The 12,951-nt window shown below is 34.6% G+C and overlaps 2 protein-coding genes across 2 annotated transcripts; one reads left to right on the top strand and one right to left on the bottom strand.

The window, feature by feature from the left end:
• The first annotated feature begins 209 nt into the window (after positions 1-209).
• GLRX5 (glutaredoxin 5) lies at positions 210-5,171 on the top strand. Its single transcript, XM_081933234.1, has 2 exons — positions 210-593; positions 3,467-5,171. Exons 1-2 carry the CDS (start codon positions 296-298, stop codon positions 3,643-3,645), a joined length of 477 nt encoding a protein of 158 aa, XP_081789360.1. The 5' UTR covers positions 210-295; the 3' UTR covers positions 3,646-5,171.
• A 787-nt stretch (positions 5,172-5,958) lies between these two features.
• On the bottom strand, positions 5,959-12,762 carry CHST14 (carbohydrate sulfotransferase 14). The gene is made up of 2 exons (XM_081933723.1): positions 12,749-12,762; positions 5,959-9,741 (listed from the first exon to the last, which is right to left on the bottom strand). The coding sequence occupies exon 2, from the start codon at positions 9,275-9,277 to the stop codon at positions 8,219-8,221; it is 1,059 nt and encodes a 352-aa protein (XP_081789849.1). The 5' UTR covers positions 9,278-9,741; positions 12,749-12,762; the 3' UTR covers positions 5,959-8,218.
• Positions 12,763-12,951: the final 189 nt, after the last annotated feature.

The raw sequence follows: 12,951 nt of genomic DNA, 5'->3' as shown, positions 1-12,951 counted from the left end.
GCCCAACTCAGAGCGCTGCAATTGGACCTTGAGTTCAGCTAATCACAATGTAGAAGCGTAACTTGGTTCCACCAGATTGGTTCACAGCGTAGGGCTAAAATGCAGGCAGCCTTTCATAGCTGCTGCCAATATCTTGAAAAGTGATTGACACCAACTTCTACCTTTCATAGAACTACTTTGGCAAGCGGGCGGGACCAGCTGCCCCAATCAGTGCTTCTGGGTGGCCCCAAGCGTGGAAGGTGGCTCCAGAGGAGGACGCTTCGGCAAAGTCGAGGAGGCGACCCCTGTGGTGGTCATGATTGGGTCACTTTGCCGACTACCCATAGCCTTGCGGCTGGCTGGACGCTCACGACCCTCGGGATATCTTGTGCAGCAGCTCAGTCAGGGAGGACCGAACTCCAGTGGCGAGGGCGATGGGTCGAAGGAGGCGGTGGAGCGACTGGTGCGCGCACATCCGGTGGTGGTGTTCATGAAGGGGAGCCCGGCCCAGCCCCAGTGCGGCTTCAGCAACGCGGTGGTGCAGATTCTGCGCCTTCATGGTGTTAATGATTATCGTGCTTACGACGTCCTCCAGGATCCCGACCTCCGGCAAGGTAGGCGTCGCCCTTGCTCAGCCTTCCGATCCAACTGACTTGAGCCCCACAGAGCTCCGGATCTATTCAGCCATTGACAGCCCCCCTTTTAGCCCCCTCCCTGCATTTCGTTAATAGTTTTTAGGTTATATGCATCACTTTTATTTTCCTCCAAAGCAATCCGATAATTTATTGTTTTCGCCTCCGGTCCAATCTTTTGTTTTTCCTCAGTTACCTTAAGAAGCAAGTTAGACTTACTTAATGACTGGATAGGGGACAGCCATTCTTGCTGACCACACCAAGAATGTTAAACTGCAAACAATTTTCTGTTGCAAGACTTAACCATGCAGGGAATGGGGGAGTGGGGGATGTTGGACAATGGCAGTAATGGTCTCTGTTCAGGCCTGTCTTTTCACAAGAGAACATGCTCATTTGTGCTCCGCTTGCTTGGCTTCATCATGACTAGGACTATCAGAAGAAAAATGCAGACAACTGCTAGGTGAAGGCAGATACATTGCTACTATAGATGTAGCCCACATTTTGGGGGCTTAAATTTGAGATACAGAGCATTCTAGGCAGCTTGTGGTCTTTTCTGCCTGATTAAAACAATCATTTTTGTTCTCCTTTGTATTTAATTTGACACTAATTCAGAAAATAGAATCACATAAACAAAATAGCATCCATACAATTTGGCTTACTAAATATTAGGACTCAGAAAGTGCATGCTATGTTCAATGTTGGTCTTTCTTAAATAGATCACCTCCTCTCTCAAAATTACTTTTTTATTCCAGCTTAAGCAGGCTAGAACAAATGCCACCTCATATTGCACTGGCAAATTGCCACTGCTACTGTTCTGCTGAGATTGTTAAGGTATTTTCTTGTTTTCTGAAGAGAGTGAGGGTTTGTTTGTGTGGGAGAGAATATATTAACACTTAAGCCTAGCAAGACAGATAACACTATTAGGTTACTCAGGCAATTCCAGTGGTGATTTGATGTGAAATACTATCTTTGAAAGGGTAGGTCTGCAACTTGAGAGTCCTCCTTTACTACCTGGAGCATATTATACCTGTTATATTACACCTTTACATTAGGTTTGTATAAGCTGCCAAGCCCAATTTAAAATGTGTAAATTTAAAAGGTTATTTATGATTTTGCAGTATGCTCCCTTGAGGACCATATTTGCTCATTTGAATTGGCCTGACCTTGCTGGAAAAAATAGCTATGGTTCCCTGTTTTGAGGGGAAAATATTAAATCATTGCTTTATAATTCCCTGGATTGGCTTCACATTACTCCCTTAATTATTCCCAAATTTACTTGCCTGAAGATGGAGTTCTTCCAGAAGATGCTTTAGAAACGCTAAACAAGACCTGAATCGGCAAGTGATTTAAGGCATTTCTTTCATTTTCATAAAATTATAAAGATTTGTTTATTTATATAATTCAGGTTTACATTAGTAAAATAGAAACCTAAAATCCAATCTGTCCTGTGCTAACTTAAATATGGTTTTGTTTTTATTTATGTGTATCAAGGAATTCTTCCTTGTTTTCTCTTCTTCGCTTTTTAGCATAATATCCAATTACACACATATACCGTGGGTGTGCATGTATGTATGTATACACAAACACACATATTTATGGTAACTACGAATTAGTTACACTGCATTATTTATAACTGATTTTTGAACTTATGGAATAGTACCATACTTAAGAGGTTTATAGTTAAGAATGCTGTAACTTTTCTTGACTTTCTGTGCTTTGTGAAATGAGAAAAGTTATGCCATATATACATAACAAGCTACACCACACTGAACTACCCAGGATCTGTTAGAAAGAGATAAGAATTTGGATGAAAATAGATTGGCAAAAAGAACTGAAAGCTTCAGCAGGGCATGGTGACAAAACCACTCTTTTTGCAGCATTTTTTAAATTAGTACATAGTGATAAATTTTATAGCTCCAGTGGGTACCATAATATTTAAATATTTCAAAATATTTAATATAAAAACTTAGGTTTAATTTTAAGATATAGATTTTTGAAAAAGTTTTTTACACATCACATAATTTTTTAAATAATTCTGTAGTTCTTTGACAAAGCAACTCTGCTGGAATTTTAATTGATAGCCAAATATTGTTTCTAAAATTAAGATCAATTATGAATGTTAATAAGTTAATAATATGCACCAGTAAATAGGACAAATAGGTATTGTATTGGTTTTTTTTAAAAATGGGAGAGATCATACAAGGAATAAGAGTAGTAGATTATTGTGCTTGAAAGAAATAGTTTGTGGAATCTAAAATAAAAATATTCTTTTTGGAAAGAGAAATACAGTAAAATATTTTATTAATCTTACCATTTGTATATTATTATTTAAAACCTAGATTTTTCATATGCCATTCCCAGTTTTAGAATTGCTTGAGTCTGTATATTACAACAAATGCTAAAAACAAAATGATTGTTTGTGTGTAATGTAGCTGGTTGGAATGGGTACACCTTTGTTCAGACTGTAATTAACTATCTAACTGGTTTAGCCACTTTATACTGCCATCTTTCAGTATTACAGGTGAAAAACATACTAATAATTGTTTTATGAAATTATGTAAATTATAACAAAAAATATAATAACCAAGGGGGATAAAAGTTGGCATTCTTATGCTGCGCATGGAGATCTCTTTTAGTTTTCCTACATAAACCTTTCCCCACTATTAGACTCATAAATGCTTTGCTTTATATATACACTGTCAGCTCCTGTATTCTTACATTAATCCATTTCCCTATGCTGCTTCCATTCTAATCTGAAACTATTCCCTTTGCAACATTTTAAAATTAGTACGTGGTGATAAATTTTATAGTTCCAATGAATATGTTATTTAACTTCCTTTTACTTTTTGATTTAGGAATTAAAAATTATTCCAACTGGCCTACTATTCCTCAAGTGTACCTCAATGGTGAATTTGTGGGAGGTTGCGACATACTACTACAGATGCATCAAAGTGGAGACCTAGTGGAAGAGCTTAAGAAATTAGGAATTCAATCTGCACTTCTGGAATCTGAAAAAGACCATGGCAAAAAATAAAATTACTGTGACTTTGACAAAGACATCTTTTGATAATTTGTACCAGAAAAGCCTTCTGTACTTTAGTTTTTTAAAAAAGGTTTTGAATTAGTGAGGTTTATCATTAAGCATTCTGTTGTCTGTTGCACAGTATGATCCACTGATACATGAATATTTTTATTTTGCCACTGATACATGAATATTTTTATTTTTGACAATACTATCAAAGTAAAAAAAGTAATTCCCTTCTATTTTGCACTGCTTCATATTTGATTATTTAGTCCCCTTCGTGCTAAGAAATTATTCCAGAATAGTTGAGATCATTTGTCTTTTAAAAAAAAAATCTTTATGAAACATTTCTTTGGAATTAGTTCTGTGGACTTTGGGATCTTTAATTACATTTCTTTCACATTGCAGATAGTGTAACCTCTTCACAGAAACACCTGATAATAGTGGTGCTCTTCCAACTTGTTAAAGAAACAGTTTTTGACATACACACACTGATTCTTTGGGAGGCTAGGTTGTCTTCTCTCATCTTAATTTTTCTTTATGTTAACATAATTATTCATATTAATAATATTGACATTGTTTCTATTAAGAGATAATGTACTAAAAGTTGATAGCAATATTTCAAAAAGGAAAATAGGCAATTTGTTAAGATTTCCAGAATCATCTAAAGAATAAAGAGTGCAGGTTAAGAGTACAGTTGTTCATAAATATTTGAGTTTAACATTTGCCCCCTCGATACTTTTATCTGGTAGGTTGCTCTTTGCCTTGTATTATTCACTACTATTAAGAGCTATAGATTACCTCTTCATTTTGACAATAAAAAAGAATATGTAGGTTTTAAAAACAGCTTTGAATGTTGTATTAATGCGCTGACTATAAATGAAAAAAGTTAAAGATGTTAAAGATGAAAGTAGGAGAAAGCAATCTCTTTAAACAACTTCAAAACTTTAAGACTTTGCTAGCTTAGTTTTCCCTTTAAGAAAGTGAAGTGGAAAGAGAAAGAAAAGTTTAGAATTGATTTTCATTCCAAGGGAAAGCATCCTTGAGACACTAAGTAAACTTAAGATAATGGTAGAGGCTTATCAATTATTTCATTGTTCTTATTGTAACTTTCTCTAGTTTGCTTAAACAGTGCTACCCAAAGAATAACTATTATTGAACTCAGCATGACCTGAATTAACACATAAATAGGGATTATGGCTATTAGCGCCACATATTCATTGATGTATTCTTGCAAATAAGAATTAAAAATATAATGGTGAGAAACTTCTTTTTTTTAATTTGGAAAACTATTTGCTAAACACATATCCTTGATAAATATTTGAACTCTGTGTTTCTTAAATAACTCTAAAGCTTTCATTGTGATAATCCGTCTGTTTATATATATCCAATAACATGGTATATACATTAAAATATTAACTCTTTATTTTGTTAGAAAATAACAAAACTATTATTTTGTTGCTCAAATGTTTTAATGGGAGTTGGTTATTGTTGACAAGTTTTGAAATAAAAGCTTCTACCCAAAAGATTGCAAATAATCATGTTCAGCTTTACTTTTGTTTATTTTCAATTTAAAATAAAATAGAGGATTCATTTTGGAATTAAAGTGTTGTATCTCTGAATTTCTGCATTAGTACACAAACTACTTGGATATTGGTTACAAAATAGTTTTTAGTTTTAAGATTCTGAAATTGTGACAAAGACACATAGAAACACGTTTTAAAATAGAAGTTGGATACAAGGTTCACTAATTTTTTTACTTTACCCAAGTTTATGCACAGCCCTAAAGGTGTCCCACTTTTTGGTGTGCCATAGAAATTGAACATTGTGATTGATAATTTATTATACCTCATATTACGTTCATTGTAAAGTTTATTGGTCATTATTTATATAAATATTCTCTTTTATAGCCAATATTATTTATTTGAACATGTTTTATGTAGTTTGTAATTTACTCAGATCAAGCTTATAATAATCATAATTAAAGATATGAAACTATTCTTTAAAAATAATTCACTATGATGGAGATTTGACACTAAGTATAGGCCTATGTTTTATCAGGTAATTGGACCATAAATTAATGTTTACAAAAAGTATAAAGTACTCATTTTATACAATATGCCAGTTTAATGCATTCGAATGATTTTAAAAAACGTAAAGCATGTATCAGATCATGTCATTGATCATTGGAATTCAGCCATGCTACTTACGATCCTAATGGCAATGTATAGCTAATGTGACCAATAATGTCAAGAAAAGATATTATGAAAGCCTTTTTATTTATTTATTTTGCATAACCCCTGATTTCCAAAGACACTCAGCATATAGAATAGAATAGAGTTCTTTATTGGCCAAGTGTAATTGGACACAAGGAATTTGTCTTTGGTGCATATGCTCTCTGTTTACATAAAAAGAAAAATACATTCATCAAAAATCATAAGGTACAACACTTAGCTGTATGTTACTAAATAAGCAATCAAATCATACTAGGAAAAAAATAAACCAATATAAATCATAGAGATACAAGCAACAAGATTATAGAGATATAAAAACCAAGGTGTTTTTTGGAACCCTGACAAGAAGTTAGGTAATAGGAAGGATGAGAAGAAGAATAGTAATGCAGTCTTAGTCTGACAGTGTCGTGGGAATTAATTGTTTAGCAGAATGATGGCATTTGGGGAAAAACTATCTTTGTGTCTAGTAGTTCTGGTGTGCAGTGCCTTATAGTGCCATTTTGCGAGTAGAAGTTGAAATAATTTATTTTACTATCAAATTACAATAAAACTTTTTGAAAATGTGGCAAGCATACCTTGCAGCTCCTAATAGCTCTTCTAAACAATTCAAGAACAAGTTTCATCAAAATTTCAGGGAGAACCTCATTTTAAAAGGCAGGCTCTACTTTTTAGACAATTTCTGGAGTCTTCAGAGATCACATTGTGCAATCAAAGAAAATTGGAGCATACAAATCATGCAGGGTCAAATCAGTGTCATGTTTTGTCACTTTTTAATTGTTTCAGTTTTCACAGCTGTGCACGGATAGTAAGTGATGCCTTTTCCCCAAGGATTTAAAACATGGATGGGCTTATGCTGTCAACCACTAATGCTTCAGTGAACTAGGCATATTCCACACACATTTCGACACAGTTTATTTAATTTCTAACCACAGTATCTAAACATAACTAGTTGAACAAAGATCAAAGATTAGAAGAATCACCTTTCAAATTATAACGGTAGGGCTTTTTTTTTACTTTAAAAATTAATAGCAAAAGGCAAAATAAAATTCCAAGTAAATAATTACACTTTTTTTTAAATGGAAAAAGAATCATCTGAAAATTAAAGCTATTGAGTTTTTTAATCTTAGACTTTTTCCTGCTTGAAGCAAAAGATGGGGGTCTTCCAGTCTACGCACAAAATATTGAATATTATATGGTACAGTATCCTCTACTATTGTACAATAGTCTTGTTTCTATGGTAAAGGCAATTCAGTGATACGCATAACTGTCCAGCGCGCAAAGTCATGTGCAAAGGTAAATTGCTTTATTCTTTCTAAGGAATGAAATGATCATAAACAATCAAGGATTCAGGTCGATAATCGGAATTTAACAGATGATCTGAACAGATGAACAGGCTTGCTAAAATTGTAGCAGTTTACAAGAAGTAAATCCTGAGATAAGATTACAAAATATATTTTCCTTCACAAAGAAAAGCACAAACAACTTTACAATCAATAAGGAAATAAATAAAATCATGATAGCCTACAAAACTATCAAATTAAGAAAAATACAATGTCCATTATGGAAACGTAAAGTACATATAGCTACACAGTATTTGAATTGCATATACAAATTCATACTTTCACCCTTCCTACCCTTCCCTTCAAAACATGGTGAAGCATTTTAGATAATCACATTTTGCTGATAATTTCAACCTGTTTTATTAATGGCCTTTCCTATATTTCAGTGCTCATATAAGCTTTGATAAATATTTTAAGCCATTATGTAAATTGTATTTAAATCCTGATCTTCTGCTTGTTATATGGAAATATGTCAGGATGTGACTTGCTTTCAAATATATTAGGGCTGCTATCTGCCTTAATAGCTACATTAGCTATCTTAAAAATCCTATGTAACTGTACTTTAATGCAATATTATGCGAAACTGCTGCTTCACATTTGTATCAGGAAGTGTGAAATGCTGCACACCCAGTAGGTTTTTCTGATTCCGCTGTACAAGTCTAGTTTTTGCTATTGCTTTATGTTTCCCTGGTTGTTTTATAAACTTCCTAAAACTTACTGTCCTATAGTTGCTATTTTGTAATTACAAAAATGCCTTGTTTCAAATGTACACAAAAGTAGCACTTCAAATAATCATGCTGTGCTTAGTTCAATGGTATATATATATATATATATATATATATATGTATGTATGTATGTATGTATGTACGTACGTATGTATATAGTATAAAATTTAAAGCTATTTTTTAAAAGATAGCATGTATAGTAAACAAATGTTATCAAAAGTACTAAAAGGAAACCATGAAATTAAAAAAATTGCATAGGATACAGTTTGCTTCACAAAAGAAACTTTCATTGTCGGCAAAACTGACTAGTAACATTTGGAAGAGAATATGCAAATAAAGAGAAATCCAGAATATATTTTGGTAATAGCTCTTTTATAAGTTCTCTTGGAGTATTACACATGTAGTAATGCAGAGTTTCTGGACTTATAGGCTTATACCATGCTTGCCGTTCTGGGAAATGTATAAAGGATGGTGCTTGTATTCTCTCAAGAACAAAATTGGCATCTTCTTCAAGTCTCCCATAGGATCCTATGAAATCATACTTTATAGCACAGGGTTGACACAAGTTGTAAATTGGCATCCAATGTTCATTCATTTTTTCTGTTTCTTCATCTATGAGATACTGGAGAAATTCCGTAAAGGTGACATCATCACCCATGCTTTTTCCAGAGTTTTTCCTATACCTTTTGACTATTTCTACACCATATTTTAACTGATATTCTTTAATCTCACCAAATTTATTCCTATAAGCAGACAAAAGTCTTTCCATTGGGTCTCTGACAAACAAAAATTTGAAATAGTGGTTTAATCGATAACGAATCTCATCTGGTTTCATGTCATTTAAAAAAACTAAGTCCTTTTTATGATCCATCTTAAGTTTAACATCTACATTCTCCAACACACCATCTAAAACTTTCAAAATTCGTTTCCAGTTGGAGCAAGCCACTTTGGGAACATAACAATATAAAAAGCGATGCTTGTCACTAACCAGGATATGTTTGAGCACTGTCCTCCTCTGGCCTGCTGATAAATCCCAAATGGTGCGAGGCATGTTTTTTTGTCTGCAAATGGTATGGATGGTCCTATTTCGGATGTCCTGCAGCACTTGATAATCCATATCGCCTGCTGTTCTCCTACTGCCAGTTCTCCAAAACATTTCTTTAGCAGAGGGGTGGAGGGGTGGAGACTTCACCTCAGCCAAAATTCCCTTCTCAATCATAAGGAGTAAGCCACTAGATGCCACAATTACACCAAACATCAACATGGAAGGCAGCAGCATAGAGTTATTGGTACCACGAGAACGATTCTTGACAGACAAGGTCGTCCGACGCACTGAAGACACCATCTCTTTAGCTCTTGTCACTAAAGAAACAGGGGCTGTGGAAACATGACCTGGAATCTCAGGTGGTGGCAGCAGAAATTTGAGGCTGACTATGCTATTGCCACTGATGTTGCTTTGGATGGATTGGAGACAAAGGGCCCTGGCTTTATATCAATAATAGTGCTGTTGCCAACTGCCTTAATTAGTCTGGCCCAGTTCAGCTCAACAGATGTCTTTCATGGAGCAGCAGTAGGGCCCCAAAATTGGTGAGCTGGCATATTCCATGACAAAAGAAAGAAAATGGGAGATTCCAGGCTTCTTTGCGCCTGCAGGGCAGCTGTCGAAAAAGATTGGATGGCCTTATTTTTTTGCAATACCAGGAAGGGCGGCTGCCGGCAGTGACGGCTTCGTAGGGAGGACCTATTTCTACAATTGGAGCCTCATTTACCCCTCCTCTTTCTCTTGTAGCTGCTGCGTTTGCAGACTTCCTGGGGAGAACATTCAAAGAATGAGTGAGCAGGCAAAAGACAAACTCAAATAACTGCCTCCCTCCTTTCATATGCTTTCCTGCAGAATCTCTCTGGGCAGCAGAGTGAGATGCCAATTCCAGTTTATTTTAGACTTTCCAGGGAAAAGAGAAAGAGGCAAAGATCAAAACAACTTAATGCAGTCTCAGCACAATATCCATAATTTCCTAAAAAAGATCATTCACAATAGGGAAGTACAATCATAAATGGCAACAATTTGCATACCAGAGGAGATGCAAGGGGGAAGAAGGAACAAGAGTCACTATTAAATGAGTATTTCTTAATGCAGACAAATTATCCTCAGCTTAATCTATATCCAAATTCAATCCTAACACCTCCATCTTTTGGTGACAACATGCCTATGTGTTTAAAATTGCTTATTGTTACACAAATATAAATACAGTGGTTATATGATGGTATCTTGCTGCTAATGGGACAATTAAGTAGGATGTAATTGAGTCGATTTCACTGTCTTCCAAATGAACATTTGGAAATATACCATTATAGTTTATCTAACATAACCAGCAAGCAGTGTTCAACATAGGACAAATGGGACAAACTTTGAGCAAAAGGATTAATGAATAATTAAATTTTAAATGAGGACCAAAAACAAGGCTATCAGAGCATTTCAACATCCTTGGATACTCCATAGACCTAGGAGTGATTGTATCATTAGTTTGCTGAAAAGAGGAAGAACAGTGTTCTCGTGGAAGCATTTTGAACAGTCTGCCTGAATGCTTGTAAAATTCTATTTTTCTTGTATCCCTGTTTTATCAGGATACCAAAATGGCAGAAACAAAGTGCTAAGTGGCAGAGAGAACAGAAGGAATCAAACACATGGGGAGCAGCTGGATAAAGAAGTTACCAAAAAGCTACAGTGGAGAATCTTGGACTATAGGCTGCTGAGAATAACAGGCATAATAAAACAACTTCTTCAATTCTTGGCATTTCTATAGTAACACACTTCTGAACATATTCCATAAATATTTCGAGATAAAATATGCTGGGCACTGCTTTAAAAAAATATAAGAATTTGAATATTTTAGATAATCATAATGCTATCATAAAATCTGTACTGCTGGCTTTAAAAAAAATAGAAAGGGGCACAAAAGAATCTGAATAACAGCCATCTGGGCAGAAAGAAGTTCTGGATTATCTAAGACTATTCTTCAAGGAATTAAAAGAATTTGAAAACCTAGGAACAAGGAAAGGAAACATTATATTTTTAGTGTGTGAAACAATGTGATAAAGTGTTTATAAAAATTAGTCAACTGGGGAAATTGCTTGAGGGAAATCTAGAAAGAAAATAGATTGTATACTTTGTGGAAAATTCTTTTGGTAAGAAAAATTCTTTTTATATGTTGTCCTTGTAATATATATACATTGTGTACATCCATCATGACTGTTCTCCAGCCAAAGGAACATTAAAGCTCCAGAGTACCTTGCTCCTGAAATGGAGACTCTACCATATTTTTGAACAAGTCTGCTTCCTCTATTTAGCTAACTGGCACAAAAAGGAAAAAGACCACTACGCGATTTTACTATATGATTTCATGATATATTGAAAAAGGATTTTTTTTTAAATGAAGAAAGGAAGTTCCTCATGTAGTACATCGTCCCATCCCAACTTTTGTAGTGTGAAGTCACCCAGAGTCGCTTGACTGAGTTGGGAAGCATATACATTAAATAAGTAAGTCAAGAGTTCTGTGGCCTGGTCCTGCTATGATGACTGGCTTGGATGAGATCATAAGCATAAATTCTAAAACCAATAATGATAACACTGAAGAGATTTCCCTCTCCCCATTTAGTGGCTACCCATATGGGCAGGAAAGACTTTACCTTAAGTATGTCTATATGACTATTAGTTTACAGTTGCTTTCTTTGTACTAACATAATTTCTAGTATCTGTAAAACAACTATCTTATCAAAAGTCATGTCCTTAAATCTCTAGGTCTAAGTTCCAATATTGGAGTGGTGAAGCCTGACACTCATATCTCTTGTTCCTCTTTTCAAAACACAGGGGTCTCTTCCCATAAGCAGGGAGATTCTCAAGACACAAAACTAATATCTAACAATATAAATGTTTCCTTCACCAGCATCCAGCATCAGCTCAGATGCTGCTCCCTTCCTTCTGCTTGCTTTTATCAACCCCCTCCCTGCTTTCCAGACCCTCAAATGGAAGAATTTGTTGAGATAAAATTTTTTTGTGACCTATATAATGACAAAGGAAAAAAATAGTGAGAACGTAATCCAATAGTTTGAGGAACAAAGATGAATTTAAAGTTTTGAGGAAGGCTATCCTACCTAATCCACAAGAATCTGGATGACTATTGTATGGCAGCAAAGACAGAGAGAAAACTCTTAATGTATGTTGCCACTTAGTGGTCATCTGAATATTTGCAGCCCAGATATGGGAACTAGTTTTAGAAACCTGGTACTAATACATTTACGGAAAAAATGATAAAAAATAGAAACCATACAAAAATTGCAGATTAATAAGAACTATGATGTCACAATTATTTCTGAGAGTATTCGGGAAGGAATACTGCAGTATCACTTTTGTATTGCAGTGTTCAATTTTTATTTTTTGAAGTGAGATCTATATTTTAAACAATTTAAATGGCCATCTATTTCACTTGAATGGGAAATAGAAGTTTATATTCAGAAATAAAAATTATGCAATATATCAAAAAAGTATAATCCACAAATTATGTGCCAAAGGTCCAAACAAAATCATTCCATTTTACCAACACTAAAAAATAATAACCACAATGTTTGCAATTCCTTTCATGCTAAAGCAAAAAATAACATTCCTATTTTTATTTTTTTAAGTTCAACGTGGAACTGACATGAATTTTAAAAATTGCTAAAACAATTTTCCATTAATACACAAATCAGCCTGCATGTATTGTCTGGAACCATTTCTCAATTTGGATTTAGAACTTTATGACAATACACATTTTATTACCTTTAGTTCCTGCCCTCTTCCTTACACAAATTGAGCTTTTAAAGCTCCTCAGCTATCAGCCTCTTTTTTTCTTCTGTAAGATAGACCGGGGAAACTGACTATTTAAGTCGACGCATCTTTTCTACAGTATGTCATATCCGGAGGCTTCTAAAAAGGCAAGAGAAAAACCAAGCAATCATCAGATTCCCCAGCAAGCGACAGGA

This window comes from Natrix helvetica, assembly GCF_964273705.1.
Source record: "Natrix helvetica genome assembly, chromosome: Z".
Lineage (NCBI taxonomy): Eukaryota > Metazoa > Chordata > Lepidosauria > Squamata > Natricidae > Natrix > Natrix helvetica.
Note: the sequence above shows the minus strand (reverse complement) of the source record. Positions and strands in the feature narration are given on the sequence as shown.